Source organism: Aulonocara sp. 'chitande type north' Nkhata Bay, linkage group LG9 (assembly GCF_057382095.1).
Source record: "Aulonocara sp. 'chitande type north' Nkhata Bay isolate Kocher_YH1m ecotype deep benthic linkage group LG9, A_spYH_male_GT1.1, whole genome shotgun sequence".
NCBI lineage: Eukaryota > Metazoa > Chordata > Actinopteri > Cichliformes > Cichlidae > Aulonocara > Aulonocara sp. 'chitande type north' Nkhata Bay.
The window spans coordinates 14637361-14660895 of NC_141352.1; the positions used below are offsets into that span (position 1 = coordinate 14637361).

Sequence of the window (23535 nt, forward strand, 5' to 3'; positions counted from 1 at the left end):
ATTAGATCGATTTACTAAACAAACTCAAACTAGGGTGGGGATGTTAAACAGTAACCCAGGACCATAAAACTGAAAAGGAAAAGATCACCAGGTGTGAGTCTGTGTGTGTGTGTAGGTGTGTGTGCCCTCTGAGACCCAAAAAAGGTTTGAGATAATGTTTCACAAAATAATGGGGGAGACATAACAATTTACAGTATTTATTTCTCTTCTTCACATCGGCTATGTACACAGGATTTAACTGTTAAGTGCAAATACAGTTAAAAAGTATTCACTTCCACTTAGAGTCCTTGTACACAGATTTACAGAAACAATATCCTGAGATCTCCAATTTCATAGTCTAACATTATAAATTCCAAGTATGAAGCCTTTCTATTATAAGCACAAACCAGCAAATTGCAAGAGCGCCTGCATTAGGAAATAAAATCAAAAGACAGTTTTAAAGTCCTTAAATGTTCTCATGAATAAAAACACGGCTTGCTGTGACACAGTACACATATATAGTAATAACAACAGTAATAGTTAAAAAAAAGCACAGCTTGAAAAGTGTGTGTGTGTGTGTGTGTGTGTGTGTGTGTGTGTGTGTGTGTGTGTGTGTGTGTGTGTGTGTGTGTGTGTGTGTCAGTCAATGGTACAAAAATTGTAAAAGTGCAAAAGCATAACTAAGGACATCGTCAGGGGTCTGTCAGTTTTATTTTTTGAAACTCTGTATATATTAAATTATGTTCAAATGTAAAGTGATCTGAAAGACTTGAAGCCAAATAAGCCACTAAGGGAATGTTTTGTCTGACTAAGGTCAATATTTATTGTTAGAAACTGAAAGTCGAACCTAAGCTTATAATCAGAACCAGTGTTTATGCGTCATTCGCAGTTGTCTGCACAGTCTTTTTTTTTTTCATGTGCAATTTTTATGATAAAATTTGTTTTTTAATAATTTTTTATGCTATTTCAAACACTTCAAAAGCAATAAGATTAAATTGTTTAAATTTATGGAACTGTACCAGAACCCTGACAGGCATAAAAAAAAGTGAAGCAAACACAGTACCAGCCGCTTTTAAGCAGCTTTTCCTACAAAGCACATGTTACAGGACCTCCTCCCCAGGAAAGTAAGCATGTCCAAACAGTTAAAAGTGGTTATGCTCAGAAATATTTCATTTGTACCCTCTAATTCTTTTATATTGTTTAAGTAGGACAGTCGAAAAATGTGGTAGGGAATGAAGCAGATGACCATGATTAGCGCAAAGCACAGGCTCTTCAGCTGAGCTCCGAACTCCTGCTGAAAGGTGCATCCCTCCCGATGCTTCTTGTATAAAACCCATAGGACATTGGCCTGGAAGGCTGTCAACACAATGGCAATGACTATAATCAATATGCTTGTCAGGTAGTTCAAAATCAGAACAGATTCTATAGATTTTCCAAACTGGAAGCAACGAGTGGCATTTTTGTCATGGTCTTTGCCATAATTAAAATGGATGATGCAAGGGACAGTGATCAGCACAATAATCCACACCAGAAAACTGATAATACATGCATGCATCCTGTGAAAGGACGCCACCTGGCAAGCTTTCTTGTAGAACGTCAACAGACGGGTGATGAGGATAATCACATACAGGACAAAAGACATGTACATGTGGATGTGGATCATGCTGCTGGTTATTTTACACCATTCATAGCTCAACTCCCATTCATGAACTGCGTAATAGTAGATTCTGAAGGGAACCGTTAGCAGGAAGATGAAGTGAGTGAAGATCAGGTTGAGTACGGCAATTGACGTGGTGGAAGTTGTGGTGGATTTCATGATGCGCATCATCATGGTAAGGCTAATTGTACCACTGATCAGGACCACAGTGTAGATGACCAAGAGGGCTGTGTGGTACTCTTCTAGTTCATCTTTCTCTGAAACTGAGGGTGTGGTCATTGTTGAACTTTGGTTTGGAGATAGTGTGGTCCCATTTAATGTCGAAGTCATCCTAAACAGAAGAGGAAATTGAGTAAGAAAGAGTAAGAGACATTAGAACAGGAAGACAGGCAGGTGTGAAGAGTTAGTGGAAATGAAGTGTATCCAAAAATGATTAAAAACGGGTGTTATAAAAAGAGAAAGAAAACACAAGGCTGTATTGAAAAAAAATAAGAATGACTGATTTAATGTATTTTAAGGGCTTGTTTGTCTTCGGGTGATGAAACAAGACTAAAAACATGTGGCTATGTCACACACCAAACATGTTAGTAAGACTAACTAAAAAAGGTATCTCAAGAATTAAGAAATACAGATAGACCATTTAACCAATAATGGAACCACTGAAGGACACCATATGGTCCACATTAACCATTAAAGGAGCACCACAACACTGGAAAGAACATGATGAGAAAACACAAAGTCCAAGCCAGAGATACTATCGTTTATCAGTGAACTTACTTGCGCTTCGGTCAGTGAAGAACTGTATGCCGAGTACTCTTCTGTGTGTGCGTGTGTCCTCTGGAGTAGATCACATTATATCCAGCAGCGGTATGTTCACAGTGTCGCAGAGGAAGAGAAAAGCTGAGAAAAAACGGATTCTGGTTGAGTGCATTTGCGCATATGCCTTTGAATGCGCGCATGTGTGTGAGAGAGAGAGTAAGAGTGGAAGTTTGCCAACGTTCGGTGGAAGTTAAGGTTCTGAAAATGAAGACTTTGTGAGCCTGCGTGTGAGTGTTGTAAAAAACCACCATCTACTTTGCATACTGTGTCAGAAACAGGAGGTTGCTGTAAACACATGTCAGCACACAGGAACACAGGGTTGCTTACTTCCTCATTTTTCTCTAAATGCACTCTTCACTTTGACATTTAAAGTGAAATATAGACGATAAGAAGTTGTTGTAGTAGGATGCCACTTCGAATAAATTAAGAAATTCAGTAATTTGGGGAATGTAGTGCTTGTGTCCTGTATAAAAAATTGTGTGTGGTTTACCAGATGACCGTAGATAAAGACAGTTAAAAGCACTGTGAAATGATTAGAGTATTCGCAAAAGCAACAGATTAATGCAACATATTAGGCATGCATGTCAAACAAAAAAGTTTATACTTTTTCACTTTAATGTTCTTGCATCTCTTACACCTTAAGAAGATAACAACTTGTTGTCGATTGGAAGAACACAGTTAAGTCCACTAGTATTTGGAGTGTGGCACAGTTTGTGTTTTGTTTTTTTTCTAAATTCTGCCTCTGTACACTAACATAGTGGATTTTATATCAAACAATCAAGATGTGATTATAGTGCAGACTTTCAGCTTTTTTCCAGAAAAGTTTAGCCAAAGTATTACATTAATATTTTAGGAATTACAGCCATTTTTATACAAAACTTTCACAAGGGTGAAAACACAAAACAAGCAGAAGCTGAAGGTGACTGCAAAATCTCAAGGGAGGGGTGATGGCATGTGGCAATGTCTGGGTGGTGGGGGGGTGTTCTAGAGTTCAGAACAGTTAATGGTTTGTAAATAATTATTTTTTGAAACCAGTTATTAAACAAAGCTGAAAGTCTGCACTCACATCCTAACACCACTCTGCTGTAGAGAGGCAGTATTTGGCATCATCCAAATACTTTTGAACCTGGTTACAACTTTGAAACATTTGCTTTTGCACTTGCTAGACAAAGTCATCTACTTGCTTATTCAAAAGAGAAGTTAGTCAGGATGTGGTAATGCTAGCTGTGATGTTGACAGATTTATTTAGTAACAACAAAGTGCAAAGACAAGTTACAAGTCATATGACATATACAGCACATTGTATATTGTGATTCCAACTAATATCATAGGAATTTATAAGCTTTTGACTTTGCACCACAGTTGCAAAGATGTCAACATAAAAGATCCAATTAACACCACAGTCCACTTTACTAAACAGGAAAACACCTTCGCATCACTCCGACCACAAGCTTAGTGTGCATGCTGCAAACATTTACCTACCAACGCTGTTCAACATCGATGGTTTTTTAAAGGTTGGTTTATTTGATCCTGCGTATAACCGCACACAGTAAACATAGAATTTGTTCAGTTACACTTTTGCCACAATTAATACTGTTATATTCTGATTTAGGTTTGCGCTTATTTTAAGAACATTTACCTCATCTTTTATTTTTTTCTAGTTAGCTTTAAGTCCAACTGATGTCTATTTTTGAACAAATGTAGCTCTACTGCACTACTAGTGCATAGAGGGCCAAATATTAAAGTGTTCAATCGTTTGTTTTCATTGCAAAAAGAACCCTTGTCCTAAAAACTGTTGCCCCAGCCTTTTTGCACAATTACCCACCAACTTCTGCACCTTCCTGGCCCTGATTCTGCCAGAGATGTTGACACCACACTCCATTAGATGTTAAAGAACCTCTCGTCACTCCTTAAGAATTCCCTGTCAGTTTGATTTTTGATTTTGTTTAAATAGGTCATCTTTACTAATATGCACTGTTGCGAAGACAACCAAACGTCTAAAATGATGGAAAAAGTCAACAATTTGCAACTCAAGTTTTCACGCGACAATTAAATTCTCTTAAACACACGTTTGCACGCCAATCCTTCAGTTTTATTGATACACACGTAGTCAAAATAAGTTAAAACATCCCTTTTCACACTAAAGAAACATACATTTTAGGCAGCGTTATGAAGTCTCATGTTACATACTTTCACCAGACCATTTATCGTAGCAGCATGAAATCATGAAAAAGCAGAATAACACACACAAAAGCATTTGTTTGCTTTTTGCATGCGTTTCATAAATCAATTATCATTATTAATGCTTTTCCTCATTTGTTTACACGATTTAACCCTTTCAGAGAAACATGTACAGAGTAAAATATTTAAATGTGACAAGCAACATGTGGCCAAAGTTTTTTCTTACTGAGGTACAGTCCCATTGTATTATGTTGCAAATCAACACCCTCATCAAAAACCCAGTTCACAGTCATATTTGCAGCAGCCTATTACAAATTCACAAATGAAACTAAGACTGAGTGCATTTGTACCAAAGAACACAACACAGTACTGTGCAAAGGTCTTAGGCCACTCTGCAAAAAAAGTATCGCATTATTTAGGTTCCTAAGATTATTTTCCATTTTGTCTATTAAAAAAATTAAAACAATATGACAAAACATAAAACATATCTGAAATAAGACAGTTAAATAGGTACACTGATAAATATCGTGTTTAAGACACATGGTAACATTTACTAGGGGAAGTGCATCTTGCGTTGCCTCCACAGGACGAGTCTTTGTGAAGTGAGAACATGTGTAACCACACTCAGCAACATGAGAAAGATCGTCATTGACATCACTATCACATAGTGACTAATGCTGTAAAAGACAGAGGAAGCTTAGCATGTTTTCGATGCATCGCAGACACCCAAACAAGAGATTGATAAGACATGGTTTTAAATGCATGTCCAAGTTTCATTACCTTGTGCCAATATCCAACCAGCTGCCATAGTCCTGCACCATGAAGAAAAAATGCTGAGGAGAGCAAGAGTGAGTTAAAATCTATTTGAGCCTCATGTGCAGTTTGCTTAACAGTGGACGAGAGAAAGTCTTTTATAAAAGATCAACATTAAACCTGCATTACCAGAGCCATCAAGTCAGAGATAACCAGGACGATGAGGAACAAACTGCAAAATAAAAATAAGAGAGATTTAAACATTAAGGAGCACACATTGGTCAGTGCATTTAAACCTTTTCATGCACAATGAAGGAGGAACTAGAAGATCCTGGGCCATTTACTATAGTTATTTTAGATGCCTCAAGGTTTAAGAGTCATGTCTAACAAAGCAAACAGAACGTACTTTAACTCTACAGACAGAATCAGATCAGTGATTCAACGTTTCCAACAAATTCAAAGAGTTAATTCAAGAATTAAAAGACTAAATTTATAATTTTAGATGAGGAAGCGAAGCGTTACCTCCTTGATGATAGCTGTGTTGCAACTTGGATGGTCTCAAATGTACACATAACTATGATGAATGGAATGATAACCTGGAAGAACAGATGACAATTTAAGGAAATGCAGGATTCTATTAAATGACTCGAAATAAACACATTATTATATAAACTCGTTTAGACGTATGATGCTAAAAATTTCTATTACAAATCTGTCTGCCTAAATTCTCCGTACAATAAATGTAAAAAAAGATACAGAAATTAATGGGCTAGGTCATGGCTGTTAAAACAAATTAACATGAGCGAAAAAGAAAGGCAGGTTAAACCGTATTTAAGCTTACTTCTCAAGCAGAATATGAATAGATCATGACTTGTCATAATGTGCAAGACTCCTTCCCCTTTTGGGGAAGCACAATACATATCACAAAAAGGAAATGTTTAAGAGTACAGTACCTTCCACATCATCAACCCTCCCATTATGAAAGGGTTGAAAACAGTGAGGAAACAATAAACAGATGCTGGGTCAAAACTAGGCAAAGGGAAACAGAAGTACACAAAGTGACTACAGACACCAGACTAGAATCTTTAACTTTTCAGAGAAGAAAATGGACCTCGTGTTGTAGAATATACACACTAACGTACTCTATGTTTGGTGCAAAACATATAGTGCATAGAAAAGAAATTTGTCAGAACTGACTTTTTTTTCTTATCCCCTTCCTGTATGACACTCTTACACTCACACAAAAATACTATAATGCATATACCTGTTTATGGACGCAATGTTTCCTGTGCCAAAAAATGCTGTTATTATAAAAAATACCTGAAGAAAAGGTGAAGTCAAGGTAATGCCCAATGTGAGAATGAACCAAGTTGATTTTTTTTTGTCCGATTGTACACTTTAAACATAAAAAACTTTTATATTACATTTTTAATACTACATCTTATTTGATCAAATCCAGCCTGAACATCACCCACAGACTCTAATGAGCCCAATGCGCTTCTGTGCTTCGGCGAACTAACATTGTTGCGAACTTGCGACTGGTCTTAACAAGGATACAAAAAAATAGGACCTTCGGATGTCATCCAGCTTCAGCTGTCGAATCTTGGTGATGTCGATGTTTGCAGAGAAATCGATGGTGGATAACTGGAGGAAAAAGAAAAAAAACATGCATGTCTGTAAACTAGTGGTGCAACGGATCAAAAATCTCACGGTTCGGATCAGATCGGTTTTAAGTCACGGATCGGATCAATTTTCGGATCAGCAAAAATAGAAAAAAAAAAAAGACAAAAATTCAACTCGCCATTTACTTTGCCTATTAAAAAACATTCAACTGAAGACTCATTCCACGCACTTATATAAAAACAAATTAAGGTGCAATATGGACATTATGGACCATGCTGGGCATCCTCTGCACACGGCCATAAACAACCAGAGGAGTCTGTTCAGTGACAGGTTGCTTCTCCCAAAGTCAAGGACCAGCAGACTTAAAAAGTCCTTTGTCCCACACGCCAACAAACTGTTTAACTCCTCGCTGGAGGGGAGAGGGAGGGGAAACGGGGACAAAGGAGGGGCGAACAAGTAAGCTGTAGTGCCTTTTCACTGTGCAATAGTTTTTGTTAATAACCAACGGTGTAATAGACTCACAATACTTGAAATGTGCCGTTCCCTTGTATTCTTATTCCTATTTATTCTTTTTATCCCTTTTGTATTCTCTGTGTTTATATATCTGGTATATTTCTGCTCACATTCTGCAACTTCTGTGGGTGCTGTGCTACTGGAAACTGAATTTCCCGGAGGAACCCACCCGAGGGATAAAGTTTCATCTAATCTAATGTGATCTATAGGGCAGTACAGGGCCACTCCGCTGTGATATAACGAGCGGTCATGGTCACGTGGCTTTCCGTTGCCCTGGAGGTCCACCCATTTGTAGTTTGAGCAACAGAAGATGCCTGGGACAGTTCAGCCATAACTTTAAACTTCTCCTGCTCATACATGCTTGGAACGATCTTGTCACACTGAAGTGGACGCGCAACGAGATATCATAGCGTGGCTCAAGCACGTTCATCACAGTTTAAACCCCTTGTTTTGCACAACTAAACACCCCAGTAGCTTTTGTAATAGCTTTAGCCCGGTCGGATTGGTCAGCAAAGGGCTGCTTAAATGCCGCAAACTCCTTTGCTCTGCCACTTGGACCGCTAGCGCTGGCCATAACTACCGCTTGACAGACTGACCACGCGCACCATACACATACTTTTTTTTTCTTTTTCGAATCTTTGGATCACGTGCGTACCGAACCGTGGAGTGGGATCAGTTCGGATTTCGGATCACCTCTACTGTAAACCCGGCCACAATGAGACATGGACTTTAAGACCTGTGTCTTTTCTTTCCTGCAATTTGAATTTTCTGTGTTCTCTCTAAGCTCTGTTCATTCTCATCTCTTTCCCCTCATCCTCAAACTGCTCATAGCAAACAGCCTCTCCCTTAGCCTGGTTCTGCCAGACATCTCTTCCTGTTAAAAGGGGGTTCTTGCTTTCCACGATTACTGAGTGCTTCCTCATGTCAGTTGACTGCTGAGGTTTTCTTTCTGAGATTGTATGGTTTTTACCTTACAATATAAAGCTCTGTGAAGTGGCTGTCGTTGTGAATTGGAGTTATATCAGTAAAATGGAAAATATGACCTTCACAATTAAATACATACATAAATGATAGCTTCCCAAAGCTTTTGGTTTGCAAAAGTTTTCTATTACAAAGGGAAAAACAATGGCTCTACCTCTTGCCTACCAGACATGCCCTGAGCAAGCAAGGCTTCCTGTTCGATGTTAATCCACACAAACATTAACCAGGATAACACAGGGGGGAACAAAGCCTCTGACCTGTGAGGGAGACAAAAATAGAAATATCATTTTACAGCTTTGCTGCGGTGGTGCAACTCTGCACAAGACACAACTAAAGCATCAATGTGTTGTCCTACCCAGTGCTAAGCAGCAGGTAGGTGGAAGTGAGAGACAAGAATATGCTGAGGAGTCGATGAAAAAGTCGTGTTGAGCTCAGCAAAGGAACAAATATAGAAGATGCTGTAGAGAGAAGAGTTGTCAGAGGTTACTTGGGTGTCAGCGATATGATGTTTTAACATCTTTTGAGGTATAGCTTACGTATGCGATCAATATTTAAAAAGTAAACCATTCTAGATCCCAAGTATCTTGTGGCCACTTGCAACCAACCCACCTAATGTGCTCCAACTTATGATCTGATTAAGAAGGGGTAGGCCCTGTTTCTGTTGCAGGCTGGAGTGTGTGAGGGATGGCACGTATGCACACACAGCAACAAGGAGCATCTGCCGGGTTTGACAGGTAATTAATCAGTATTAGCAAATGCAGTAACACACACAAAAACACATATGCCCACAGTGACATGTACCTGTATGACAAACTGTGGTCTGTCACCGAGGTGCAGCGGTGTCCTCCGTCGAGATGACCAGAGGTAGCAAGCTGAGGTGAAAAGAGCGAGCAGACCTGCACAGGTACTGAGTTGACAAACAGGATGTGTTACTGTACTTTCAAAAACATGGATAGTTTGTACACACAGCTCGTTGTGGAAAGACGGTATTGTGTAGCAGTTTAATCATTCCTCGTTTTCAAATGTACCACTTTCAAATTTCCCGTCTGTTTATATATAGAGAAAGTAACCATCGTGGGACTTTAACTTTTAACAGTAAGTCTATTCAGTTTCCTTTAACTGGGGGTGGATGCTCGTGGCTCCACAGTTTTTGGGGGTTTTATATTTGAATATTGTGATGGATATTTGCATCACTAATATGATGCAGATTCCAGTCACATTTTATCTTCCTGATCTGTTTTGCAGATGTTCTAATTTACTGAAACTCACCTACCTAACCTGGCATGAATTGGGCTCTCAGTTTTTTCCGTGATAGGATATTGCGGTAAATATTCAGATAAATATATACAAATAAAGGAAGTACTCACACCAGATGTATGTTAGGTTCTCTACCCACAACAGGCATGAGGGGGAAAGCAGCTAGACACAGACAGCCCACAAGCCAGCTCAGTGAGCGTGACTGCACCGAAACAGAGACAAAAAGAAATGCTGTCTTCCACTTTGACACATTTACCATTGTGTATCTATATTTAATAATTACCTTTATAATTATCTACTGTTTTAGGCAAGCAGTACCAATAACACTCTAGTTATAGACACATAAGAAGAATTAGAATGGCTAGACATTTCTTATTAATGATTAGGCATTTTTTGTAACTCTTTTTACTCATAATATATATATCTATAAATATATATATGTAGATATATATATTATTGGAGAAACAGTGCTGTCCATAACCAAAACAGGGATGGATATTAAAAACAGCTATAACACACATTTTCCTGCTTTTATCTGGCTAATCTGTAAATTACCTTAGCCTTGCCAAAAAGCCCCGACAAGAAGGGCCAGAGAGAGAGAACAGCCAGCCCTACAGTCAGCATGGCGCGATGGAAGAAGCTCACCACCTGGGGGCAGCAAAAATAAACAGCCATGCAGCATCCAGGTTTATTTCTTACAGTTAATGATACACAAGTGAAATTTTGTGCACTTATGCAGAAGGATGCCTTTAACACAGCAGATTTAAAGACACCTACCAGCAGCTCAATCCCAAACGCCACCAGCACAAAATAGCCCAGACATTTCCACAGTGGGAGAGAAGGGGCTGTCTGAATCAAATCTCTCAGAGTTCCAGACCTAAAAATAGATCATTGAGGGGATTACTTTTTCCTGTCATAAAAGGATGAGATGAAGAATAAAACATCTCTTTATCCCTTTTACATAGGAGAACCATGAATGCATAAAACGCCAGTTCAAAGGATCTAATTAGCACTTCACTCCACCTGAGCCAGATGTGCATACAAGCCTGTGTGAGGCTAATTAGATCCAGTGAAAAGCTGCTGTATTCACTGACTGATGTGATCCTTTTGCGTGTGTTTTAATATCAGGGTTCTGTGACTATAGTAAATATACAAATTATTGTAAATTGACTGAATGCATCTGAACAAACTTGTTTTGTACATTTTTTAAATCCAGTTTGCATTATTTTGAATGTGTCTTTTACTTACTCTTTCAGAACAGAATACCACACAGGGATAGGCAGCAGGCAGTAAATATAGTAGGTTATGGGGCTTCTTTGAATAAGCAGGAAGAGTGTGATCACCACTGCCACACACGTGCACAGCCTTGCCAAGTTACGGCCAGGAATCTGCACACAGGAGAAAAATACCAACTTAACAAGACATTCGGGTTGTGCAGACTTGTTTGGGTGGAAGGCATCTTGAGGGATTACAATCTACTGTATCCTAACCTGTTTAGTGAGATTAGGATGTCTGTTGAGACTCGCGTGAGTCTTCAGTATGACTAAGACGACATATGAGGTCCAGCCTACAAATCCCAGCACCACACTGCAACCGAGGAAGAATCGGTCGTAGGTGTGGTAGTAAACCAAGCCTTCCAGAGAGCGAGATATCAGAGACTGGCACAAAGAGATCTGACAAGAGACAAAATAGGGGGACAAAAACCTAATTTGTTGCTTAAGCGGAAGAAAACATACGATGGAGAAAGTAGCGATAATGTAGAATGCATTTACTGTAGTTCATTTAAGTTAGACTTTAGTTTATGAACACAGGTTCAGTAAATGTTTAAATAATTCATCAAAGTATCAAAATAAATCTAGAAATTGGCTTTGCACGTATTGTAAAAGTATGATTAGATTTAAAAGCCACAGACCCCCCCATACTCACAGCATCCTCGTACTTCTCCAGCTGAATGAGTATTCGGGCCTTCTGGGTGAATTCTGCTTGTTTTGACTCAGTCAGGAGTCTGGGAAGAAAGAGGGTGCAAGATGGTGCAAAACAGATGAAGTGTGTGAAAGTGTGCAATTTAAATACGGCCATGAATATGTGGTTTGGTTAGTGGACACATTCTTGGCCTTCGTGCTGCATAACCTCAGAAGTTAATCTAAATGTCACATTGACTGATTTTTAATGGGTCAGCAAAAGAATTTACTGTGAAAGTACAAACCCCGTCTCCAGAAACGTTGGGATTTTTTCCAAAATGCAATAAAACCCCCCAAAACTTTATATCTTCAGAGGAACCAGATTAAGCAGGGTAACTGATTGGGTAAAGGTAAATTTAGAAATCACCACAAACTCGGTCTTTGTGGGTTGTGGTTCATCCCTTATTTCCTTATGTGTTATTCATGAGAGAATTGCTCCAGATTTCAAAAGAAAAGATTTCTCAGTGCACTATTGCAAAGAAATTTCTTCAGACATCTATAGTATGTACCACTATGAAAAGATTAAGAGAATTCAAACCATTTCTCACACTAAGGTCAAGACTGAAACCAGCTTGAGCCCTCAGGCTACACCGCCTTAGAAACAGTCACGCTGCAGTGATATAAATATATAAATATAAATATAGCCACCGGGGCTCAGAAGTACTTCAGAAAACCACTGTCACTTAACATAGACCCACATCCACTAATGCAACTTGAAACTGTATTATGATTGAAGGAGGAAGTCAAATGTCAGTTGCATAGAGCTCTCTATGTCAGGGTTCACCTCAGAAGGACAGAAAGACTGTGTCATTGTGCGCTATGCACAGATAAATCCACATTTCTGTGTTTTTGGAAAACAGCGCTGAGTTCTCTTTGCCAATGATGAAAACAACTATCCAGATTGCTATCAGCGAAAAATGCAAAAGGATCTGTGATGATACAGAGGAGCATCAGTGACCACAGCAGGGCGAGCTGCATCTGTAGATACCACTGACTGAGGCACAGAGCGCTGCCTGTTAGGATCTATTTCCTACAGACAACATGACCGCAGGTTAAACCAAGTAAAAATGAACAAAATTTCTAACTGGAAAACTACAACACTCAGTTAAAAAAAAACAACAGTAAATATGTCTCAATCCCAACTTTTGTGTTTACTGTGTTGCACCTGTCAAATTCAAATTTTGGTACATTTACAAAAAACAATTAAGTAGGTCAGGAAATCTTCCAACATCTTTGTACTTTGGTCACTTGAATATATGTTCACGTGAATTAACATATCACAGATTTGTATTTTTTAACTTCCTAGGACCTGGCATCCACATATGTGGACATCACATTTTGGGTTGTCTAGACAAAAATACTAAATTTTGCTCTACAAGGGCCTGATATCCACTTACGAGGACGTTATACTGCTACTGTTCTATCAAAATTTAAAACAAATGTCTTCATATGTGGATCTAATTTTTCTCAGAAACAAAAATCAGTAAAAAAAAAAAAAAAATAGATTGGTAATTCTTTGTTTTTACATTCATCAGGTCCCAAACAGCACAAATAGCTAAGAGAAATTAAAAATGCATGCCATGAAAGAGTTTGGAGGTTAAAAACATTTTAGAACATATCCCAACTTTTCTGGAAATGGGATTGATATAAAAACACAGCATTTACGTTACAAATACTTTTGTTTCTGCCAATTAATTCTTTGCAAATGACTCTTTTAATCTATTCTCTTTACACTATCTATGAGGTCACAGTAAACACAACAGGCCACGGTGAAAAGCAAATTCATGTTCTTCTGATTGGATTTTTGTTAGAAAAACATCAGTTAGTTACTGTACGTACTGGTATGGGGTGAAGAGAAAAGATAAGGTTGTCTCCTTTTTCTGCATCATTTTCATCTACAAATAAACACACACAGTAAAAACACAGCTTTACCATCAGTTTAGATCACAGTGTCATATAGAATAATAAAAGACATGACAGATAGTTGATAAGCATTTTGTTAGCCAAAGCAGATGCTGTTATACCTTGAACTGCTCCAGTACTTGAATAGCATTAGTGTACATGCTCTCAGCCATGAACCGCTCACTGTTGTTGAGGTAGAGAAGAGGTAACACGCCCTGAAAAACAAATACAGACAAAACATGTAACAAAGACTTGAAAAATTATTGAACATTTCCCATTAAATGGCTGATTTTGTCTCTGACTTACAACAGAGTTAACAGGAATAGGCACACCAACGAGGGAAGCCATGAGCGGAGCAATGTCAGCCTGCCAAAAAAACCCAAACAAACAACGAAGACACACAAATATTACACTTTAATACAACTGATGACAGGAAATTGTTAAAAAGTTTAAATTTCCATGAGCTTTACCTGACTGACGTCGACTCTACGAAGATGCTCCAGTTTCCAGTCTAAAAGAAACAAACCAGGACAATCATTTAGACAAAGTAAAACAGACAAACTGGAGGGTATCGGTTGTAAATTTAAATCTTAAAAAAAAAGTGTTTGAACGTACCTTGTAGGAACCCATCATTGTATGGTTGGGGTTCTGTGGCTCCCTTGGCTTTCTGAACCCCAGCTCCCCACGCCACTAAAGGGGTTAGCGTTTCAGAAGGATGGCCCGCACCGTGGGAACCTGGAGACAAACGCACACAAACATGCCAAAATAGAAAACTGTAATAGAAAACTCGCTAGCAGGCAGCAAAACATTTAGATACACAAACAAGTTTACCCCAGTTTGTCATGCCGTGGTCAGAGGTAAACACATAGGCTGTTCTGCCATCATTGTCGAAGAAGTCCTCTATTATAGACACCACTTCAGCTACACCTGCATCTACTAGACCAATATTGTCTAGGTATTCTCTGGGGGAAAAAAGACAAAATAGAAGACAAAGATGCAGCTGGATGAGAGAATGCTTATTTGGATGAATTTGTTAACACGACTAAGAACCACTGCACAACTGCCCAAAGGTTAAAAAATAAAAAAAATTAAAAATCAGCAGCTCTTAATACAAGGTTAACTACTTACTGCGACATTGGTCTGTGAGCATGTCCATTAGTGTCAATTCCAAGCAGATGCAGGAAGAAGACATTTTTATCCTCCCATAGGCTGGCCTTCAGAGTGGAGTTAGACTGTGCAGACTTAAAGAAGGACTGTTGAAAAATATTAAATAATTTTAGGCTTATTCAGGAAATCCATGTGGATCAATTCTGTAAATGAAATTCTGCAATGACTCCAAGTTGGGTTATATTTCACTGCATGACACATGACACACATAATACACATAAAACACAGTCTTTATAAAATGTGTTTTTGTGGGTAAACCTGTAGTTAATATCAATAGATCAATCATAAAATATTTTTTTATGCTAATACTTCCACTACATACTTTGACTTGAGTGAACACCCAGCTGTCTAGCTTGGATGCATCTGTGGAGGCAAAGTCCTCCTCCACTGCCGGGTATGTGTGGGTATACACATGGTCCCCACTAGCGCCTGAAATAACCAAAGGAAACATGTTTGCTCAGATATGTGATTTAATGTTTTTTTTCTATTGTGTAGATTAATGGTTCTGTTTGTGATGCTTGTGTACCTTTGGCAAACATAGGTAGGATATCAGGGCTGCCCCAGCACCAGGTGTGTCTGCTCTCATTAAACACAGAGTCAAATTCTACAGGATTTTCCTTCCAGCCTGAAAACAAGCACATAAATGGTCACAGTAGAATGCCACAGAGAAACACATACAATAGAGAGTAATCTCTCCAAGTCGCTGAGCATTTCTCTTCCTACCATGTAAAAAACAACAAAAAAACAAAAAACAAAAACCATCATGCACACACCTTTAGCAACTGCACTAACATCCTCATAGAAGCCAGCAATGAGAGCAACGTGACCGGGCCGAGACTCGGTAGGCACACGTGTGTGTGACACACCCCAGGTCCCCTTGTCCTCTATTATACTCCTGAAATATGGAAACAGAAGCACATATGCTTATGCAAACAGGGGGAATGAAAAGACATGCTGTAAAAATGGCATCACCTTACAAGAATAATTAAACAGACCCAAACTCCACATCAAAATTTATTTCTTTGTATTGGTTTCCTGACCTCAGGTATGGTGTCCTGGATGAGCCATTAGGGAGCAGGGTGAAGAGACTGTCTGCTCTGAGACCATCGGCCACCACTAACACCAGTCTGGAAGCAGGGGGTTCCAGGGGTGTGGAGTGGGGTGTCATGCCATGGACCAGAGGAGAGGTGAAGTAGATATCAAAGATAGAGATGAAGAAGACCACGTGGACTGTCAGCCCAATCACAAAGAAGGTGATCATCCTCATTTTGGGTGCCAAAGCCACACCGAGGAACAACTGAGGGTTTACTTGAGGACAAGCAGGGTAGATTTAATTCACTTGGAAGTGAAAAGAGGTGACTAGAAGAAGGAAAAATTAAAAAAAAAAATGGAATAGAATGAAGACAACTCACAGCCTGCATTTGCAATCGGGATTAAGAAGTTAAAGCCAATAGAAGGGGCATTAGAAGGTTTCAGAATAATATAGGCTTGTTAAGCCAAAGTATGCGGTCTTAAGAGCAGCTTAATCCTTCATTCACCATATGCCATTAAGCAACGTTAAAAAAAAGGCTTTAATGTTTAATTCGGAATATTTTAATGGTCCAGCCAACTTACCACTGGTAACAAGAAAGTAACTTAGAAAAACAGGCCATGAAAAGAGTCTTACCTGCATGTAACGTCTGCGGATTTTGATCATAAAAACGGGAATAATGTTCCGTTAAAGAATGAATGAGTGAGTGACCAACCTATCTACTACTACTATTACTACTACTACAAGTTCATAGATTCACACTGCTTTAGCTTCCATTGTCACTTCGTAGATCGCCAAGAACATGCTCAGAGAACCAGACAGATCAACCTAAAAAAAGATCGACCTAAAACCAAATGTCTCCCTGTTTAAGAAGATTACTACAAGAAATTCAGGCAGCATGAGCATTCACTTCCTTGTTGTCACTCGTTTTTGACGTTGTGTGTTGACGTAGTGGTTTGTAGCTGCATTGTGGGTAGTGTAGTTTAAATTAAACGATTCACTTCAAGTTTACCTATTACGAAATGTAATAAAAAATAAGCAGCCCTTATTTATTTGTTTTGTTTGCAGTGAAGTGCATTTTTAATAGAAATGGTTTGAGCGCAGCTTTTTTTTGACAGCATAGTAGCTAGCAATTGCTATCAGCTGTCAAATGTGCCCTGCCTAGTTTTCCTCTCTACATCAAATGTACCCAATACTTTTCCAGTATTCCATAAAAGGGGCGGGCTTTGGGAGTAGCGTCTCTTACATTTGACCAATCGTAGCTTCGCATTTCTTCTTCTTCCTCCTCTTCCACCTACCAAACCTTAGCTAACCTAATATCCATTCAGGAAGCAGCGGGTGTGATTAGCTTAGCTAGCTTTAAAAAAAAAATCTCTTTAGGGCAAAAATGGCGTCGGTGAACCCATTTAATCTCAGTGATTCTGAAGAAGAGGCCGAACGGCGCCCTAACGAAACAGTTGACACAGAGCGGAGTCCGAGTGACGGGGCGCCAGGACCACCGCCAGGCAATCCTTTCTCTCCGCCTGCAGACGCAGAGCCTCCGTCGCTCCTGCTGTCTAGCAACCGGACGAGCCCCAGCGGTGAGGGCATCTCGGCGTCGGCCGCCGCCACCTCCGCTATGGCAGGCAGCGCCGAGACGCGGGTATCTGTAGATGTCATCGCTGCCCAGTTATTGCGGGACCAATACATCCTCACGGCCTTGGAGTTTCACACCGAACTGCTGGAAGCAGGCAGAGAGCTCCCCCGGCTGAGGGATTATTTCTCCAACCCTGGCAACTTCGAACGACAGAGCGGTACTCCACCTGCCAAAGACCAGGTACTCGGACCTGGAGGACCACTGAGTAAGTGTCGTTAGCTGCTCTCTTAGTGCTACATATGTAGCTGTTCGCTAGCTCTGTATTGATGTTGTATGAAACAGAGTTAGCCCATCAGCTGGCTAACGTTAGCTTTAATCATTGGCTACGATAGCTTGAGATCTGTTTGCTGCACCTGCTCTTCAGCTCCAGGGCCGCAGCCAGCTATTGGGTTTTGTGGGTCAGTCGTGAGATGACAGACTAACACAGAGTTGTGACAAGGCATTAAACATTAACTACTCACTGAAAGATAAATACTGGTAGCGTAATAATGCTGGTGACCTGTAGTGATCGCCCAAGTGTAATTTAGCCCTGTAGGAAAACACCCGTCAGAGGTCAATATCGGCTATAGAAAACAAAAGAGAGGAAGGAGAAGAAGCGGGTGCCTGTACGAACAGCTTTTGCCTTTCCCTGAACCACAGTATTGCTCAAATAGCACATTTGAACGAAGGAGAATTCTACAGTCTTGTAATAATGATAAAACAGGCTTCAGGCTTCCTGAATTAGTTTGAAGCTGTATCATCTGGTCCAGGAGCAAAGTGTCTTGTAAATGGTTGTGTTGCTCTACACAGGTTGCGTCTACCCAGCTAGGGAGATAAAATGTTATTATGTAAAATGTGTACATCTGTTGCACCCTAATCCATTTACAAGACTCATTTTCATTAATCACCATGCACCAACACAGCAGTTGAAGAGTCTGGCAGCAAGGACCTTAGGCAGACCTGCTATGCAAATGGTACCCATGGTCACAGCCTCATCCACAAATAAACAGCACCTGCTATAGTAGAAGCAGTAACTAAAGAGTTAAATCTTGTTAAATAGCAGCAAAAACATTTGTTGTGGCCCCACTTCATACCAGTGAGTCAAGTGAATGTATTTGCACTCAGCATAATGTCTTGACATTAAAGGATTAGCAAATTGGCTACAATGATAGACCATTAGCATTAAAAAATGACCAGATGAAAATATATTGGTCTAACATTTAGAAATGTGTTGACTCAACATTTATTATTGTATTTACTTCATGAATTCATTGTAGACTTCATTAATAGAATTTATAATCTTATAATTCTATAATTTTAGATGTGTGATAGATTAGGAAGCTTATAGGTAGTAAATTGAATTATGTTACACCTACATTCATTGTTCACCACACTAATTTAACAGAAATAAATCTCCCTTCCACTGAAAATGAGGTGCTTTTTTTTCTGTTAGTGTGTTTTGGTGAAAACAGATTGTATCTTGAATAGAAAGTGCCATGTCACACCAGTGGGTGTGTTTGTCTACTTGACTGTTTGAAATTAGCAGGGGGGGAGAGAAAAAAAAGTCTTCTTCCAATATCTATTTGGCAGTGAAACATGCACTCAAAATCAAGGCTGACTGATTTTATATCACGGTTTTAAGATGTTTTTGTAGGGTGAGTTTAGTCATTCATTCGAGACATTGCCCTCACGAATGAAAGGATTTTTATCAGTGTGCCAGACTGAATGGCTATGGCTTTTTGCAGCATGTCATTGAAGCTGCACTGCAAATGTAATTTTGACTTTTTCAAATTATGGAACAAGGCTAAATTATGTATTTTTACTGTAGAAGCATTTGGCAGTTTTCCAGCTGAGGGATTCATATAAATAAATGTTAAAACCAGACACAACTATTTTGTATGCAGTGGCAATGAACATTGCCTAAGATCTCAGAAAACCGGAGTATAGTTTTAGGCGTGTGTCTTGGTAGCTGGCCTCAGTCTGGCTTTTCCAGATTGCAAACGGCAGCTAGTCATATTCCTTGTCTTTTTTTTTTTCAATCTGTTCAACCTTTATAATTAAATTCTGCCCCTGTATCTATGCCTTAAGGCTACAGCAGTAAACACAAACCACTATAGGATGTGTGTCTTTTAGTATCTCCTATTTCCCAAAAGGTTTGGAACACGGTAAGACCATGAGTTTGAAAGGACCTGACACCTCCCCTGTTGTGCTTGTGACAGGAACATCATAGAGAAGTGGTGTAATCTACAAGCCTGTAGCCTGTAACAATGAGTTGATATGAGGGACAGACTTTGCTGAAGGCCATGTCATTTTTCATCCTAGCATAGCTGATAGTCCAGACCTCATGTGATCTCTGCAATTATCTTTCTTTTCATGTGGGAGAATTTCTCTGCCACATTGCAACATTAGGATTTACTTAAGTTGCTCTTGTTGCTAAAGAAGGAGGGATACTGTTTGGATGTCTGCTTTATTTTTCTACATTGACAGAACAGCTTGCTATTTCAACAGCCAATTTCTCGTGTGTGTTTTGTTTGTTTTGTTGTTGTTTGTTTTTAAACAAATCCCCTTCAGTGGTTTCTGACTTTGTGATCCTTATGATTGTAAACACTATAAATAAAATAATGTCTAGTTTATGATGACTTATTGTGTTGAAATAAATTTGGTCCATAGATGCTGATGCCTGTTATCAAGTCTGAAGTTAATGAAAAGATGGATATTGTACCTGCAGCATACAGTAGAGAGTGTGATAGTTTCCTTGGATAGGTTTCATCCATATAGTGCTATTATATATATATATATATATATATATATATATATATATATATATATATATATATATATATATATATATATATATATATATATATATTTTTTTTTTTTTTTAAGATATGTGATACAGGCTAGAATTTAAAACAAAATCTCTCTGACGAAGTAACAAATCTCTGATGAATCTGAAATGTAATTGGTGTGGTGATTGCAAATAAAAAAAAAAAACTTGTGACTGTGAATCAGCAGTGAGCATGTGTGTGGATAATGACTGTGATACAAGCTGCATCTGCAGCTGTTGCTCTAGGGCACATGACACAGCATGCCATCTCCCACCACCTTGCTAATTTGCTGCAATGAATTTTGCAGGATTCTCTCTTCACCTCTTGCTAGACAGGCAACTGTTTATTTGTAATCGTTGCAGGAACTTTTGTATTCTTTAAATAGGTTAAATAGAAGCTTCACATTATCAGTTCTAGATCATTTGTGACCACAATTTATGTGCTGTCCTAGTCTGAAATCGCCAAACTACATTTTCAGTGTGCTGCACTCTAATGTAACCTGTCAATAGGAGTATATTGCTGTATTGTATGAATTCACACAGTAAACATGAACATATATTTGATTTTTTTTTCTAATACTATGCAAAGCGATTGAAATGATAACATGCTTAGGAATAGGAAATCCTGACTTGACATAGTAATTTTGTACTGGAAACTGTGCCTCAAATGGCTTTATTCTGTTAGTTTGAGTTGAAAATATTAAGATAAACAGAATCAGTGGTAAAATCTCAATAAGAAATCATCATCATTTATTCACATACATGCATACAGACATACATACACACTGACGTAAATAAAATGATCTGCTGCCAGACAAAAAAGGCTTATTTTCTTAAGACCTAAGATATTTGATCTTGTGTAGGTTTGTGTGCTTGTCTGTGATTCACTTATAATTTGTGCTCCACTTTTTCATCCCATATTTATAACCACAGTTTAAATCAGTCTTGCCAAAAACCTTCCCATTAAATTAAAAGTGCCTGTTGGCTTCCTCCTGACCATTCATCAATATCAGCTCCTAGGCCCTGATGTAAACTCGTGTACCTTAGCTTTCAGTTTATATCTTTTAGCGTTTTCTGTTTTGGCAAGTAGAAAGACAATCATCTGTGTGCGCTTAGGTGTTGTATAATCAGCTGGGGTTGAATAAAGGGAGGTGGTGACAGACTGAAGTGTCAAATCTGTCAAGGAAATGAAAGGTCAACCAGGCTTGTTTTTTTTTTTTTTTTTTTTTGCGCACATCAGACATGTACACAAAGGACATCTGCAAATGCCCCCTCACATTATCAAATTACTTTTTTGTTTTTTCTTTTGCTCCGTTCATGCACGCACACCTGCAAACTCTATTACTCACTGTTTTGCCAGATGGATTGCAGCTACTAACAACAAATGTCCTCACACATCATCAGGAAGTAAACATGTTTGGAAGCTTTCTATGCAGGAAAATTAGTTTGCCTGACATCAACTTGGCAGAACAATGACACTTGTGTAGACAGACATTGGAGAAACACTGTCACTATATCATAAAGTTGCATGGTCGTGAATTTGAACATGACATAAAATATTGTATACGCTTATATAGACAAACCTTATATGTAACAGAAAAAGAAATATTAGTGAAATACATTACTTGTCTACAAAGGGAAATACATGCTGTTTTTTTTTTTTCCTTTGATATCTAAGTTTTCCTCAGTCTTTTTTTTTTTTTTTTTTTTTTAAACTCTAGAGGATTTTAACAATCCAAAGTAGTAATATGATCAAAGTTTATAATACAAGTTATAACTTAATGAGTGGAAATGATTTGCTAATTCAGTTAAATTACTCACACAGCTTTTTTTTTTTTTTTTTTTTTTTTTTTTTTTTTGGTCTTTCAGGCCAACAAGGTCACATATGACTTGACATTGTACTGTATCTTGATATCAGAGAACAAACAGGCCAATCTCACACTTGCGTTGCTGTGGAAAGAAAGCCAACACCATTGTCTTAGCTATCAGAGCAGCCTAGCCCAGTGAAATATGAGCAAAGAGTGTGCTTATTTATCACCTTTATGTTCCTTCTCTTAGCACCTGCCTACCCTTGTGTATAGTTGGTGGAATTAATAGTTTGGAAGTGGGTTTTACCACACTGAAGCTGATCCTATTATTTCATAGAGAAGAATCTATAGAGCACCATGTAGGCTGCACAGTTAAATTTTTCAACTGTGAGCTCTTGGGGAGTGCAATCATTTAGCTGTATGGTTATGCAGGTGTATACTTGTCTCACTTCTGTCTCTGTGTCTGTGTTTTTGTTCAGATCGAGCAGGCAGCATCAGCACCTTAGACTCTCTGGACTTTGCTCGTTACTCAGATGACGGTAACCGAGAGACAGACGAACGGGTGGCAGGTAAGATGAACCATACGGTCAGGGCTCAAAACAAGAGGCCTAGCTTACACTGGGGATAAAAGATCGGGAGAGTAGACAATGACTGAATGGGAGCGCCGTGGAATATGGCAAAATGAAATCTAAAAGCTGCTTTAATAACAACGATGACCAGTAATAAATAAACTCTGCTTAATAACACAAATGTGTTTCTGTCAGTCCTGCTTTATTAGGGATAAATTAGTCACATTTTTCTCTTTTTAAGTTCATTGAGGTCTTTGTGCCTCCTCTCACGAACCGTCACATAGCAAAACCAGTCTGTGGTATTTTTGGTACCAAACATGTATCAGCATTATTTAAAAAGCGCACTCTCCCCCGCCCTCCCCTCTCAATGGCTCATTCGTGACACACAGTCTGATAGTTTTAGCTAAACACATTAACAGCTCCTCCTGACGCCAATGATGTGTCATCACACCATTGGGTTTAAGAACAGGTGTTCATTTACTGGCATATTGCCTTTTTTCAGGTGTTGTGTGGTGAGCATTTTTATGCCGTGGACTAAAGGAAAAAATAAATGAGTAAGCCTTTGATATTTATGTAGAATGCCGAACGCAAAATGGGATCAGGCAGGGACTATGTGTATTAACCAAATCCCCTTCTGGTTTTAATTTTGTAGTTTCACAATCCTCAAGATGAAGACATTAATGTTTAGCCATGAGAAGTCTGCTAGATTATAAGGGTTAAAGCTAGTAACAGTTTTCTGCAGCCATCCACACATTTTAAAAGTAAGTGTGTGTCCCAAAACTGTGCCTAAACTGTTAAAGTGGTGGATTATGTTGTGTATTTTTGTTTGTTTTTTTTGTTTTTGTTTTTTTACATTAAATTTGTTTTCCCTTCCACTGTACATGAATATTAAG

General features: G+C 38.7%; 3 protein-coding genes across 13 annotated transcripts in view; 1 reads left to right on the forward strand and 2 right to left on the reverse strand.

Moving 5' to 3' along the window:
* Nucleotides 1-195: 195 nt before the first annotated feature.
* On the reverse strand, nucleotides 196-2535 carry gpr141 (G protein-coupled receptor 141). The gene is made up of 2 exons (XM_086306017.1): nucleotides 2414-2535; nucleotides 196-1967 (listed from the first exon to the last, which is right to left on the reverse strand). Exon 2 carries the CDS (start codon nucleotides 1964-1966, stop codon nucleotides 1052-1054), a length of 915 nt encoding a protein of 304 aa, XP_086162143.1. The 5' UTR covers nucleotide 1967; nucleotides 2414-2535; the 3' UTR covers nucleotides 196-1051.
* A 14-nt stretch (nucleotides 2536-2549) lies between these two features.
* pign (phosphatidylinositol glycan anchor biosynthesis, class N) lies at nucleotides 2550-17940 on the reverse strand. 3 transcript variants are annotated; one of them, XM_086306012.1, is made up of 29 exons: nucleotides 16460-17937; nucleotides 15834-16152; nucleotides 15567-15688; nucleotides 15320-15418; nucleotides 15116-15222; nucleotides 14755-14879; nucleotides 14458-14588; nucleotides 14242-14361; nucleotides 14097-14137; nucleotides 13933-13992; nucleotides 13749-13841; nucleotides 13564-13619; nucleotides 11690-11768; nucleotides 11254-11436; nucleotides 11012-11151; nucleotides 10541-10640; nucleotides 10319-10411; nucleotides 9874-9965; nucleotides 9308-9413; nucleotides 9116-9224; nucleotides 8862-8964; nucleotides 8661-8763; nucleotides 6947-7033; nucleotides 6654-6709; nucleotides 6343-6418; nucleotides 5912-5985; nucleotides 5579-5621; nucleotides 5417-5469; nucleotides 2550-5313 (listed from the first exon to the last, which is right to left on the reverse strand). In XM_086306012.1, exons 2-29 carry the CDS (start codon nucleotides 16058-16060, stop codon nucleotides 5190-5192), a joined length of 2802 nt encoding a protein of 933 aa, XP_086162138.1. In that variant the 5' UTR covers nucleotides 16061-16152; nucleotides 16460-17937; the 3' UTR covers nucleotides 2550-5189. The 3 variants fall into 3 exon arrangements, 1 of the variants encoding a protein (XP_086162138.1); XR_015131029.1 differs by lacking the exon at nucleotides 2550-5313 and having other exon boundaries at nucleotides 5438-5469; nucleotides 5912-6709; nucleotides 8672-8763; nucleotides 16460-17940; XR_015131030.1 differs by lacking the exons at nucleotides 2550-5313; nucleotides 5417-5469; nucleotides 5579-5621; nucleotides 5912-5985 and having other exon boundaries at nucleotides 8672-8763; nucleotides 16460-17940.
* Nucleotides 17110-23535, forward strand: part of relch (RAB11 binding and LisH domain, coiled-coil and HEAT repeat containing) — a 37785-nt gene continuing 31359 nt past the window's right edge. For 4 of the 9 annotated variants that reach the window (XM_086306003.1, XM_086306005.1, XM_086306009.1 and 1 more), the window contains exons 1-2: nucleotides 17114-17664; nucleotides 22553-22642. In XM_086306003.1, the coding sequence (XP_086162129.1) occupies nucleotides 17211-17664; nucleotides 22553-22642 (544 nt within the window). In that variant the 5' untranslated portion in view covers nucleotides 17114-17210. Of the gene's footprint in view, nucleotides 17665-22552; nucleotides 22643-23535 lie in introns of all 9 variants that reach the window. The other 5 variants (XM_086306004.1, XM_086306008.1, XM_086306007.1 and 2 more) reach the window with 3 other exon arrangements.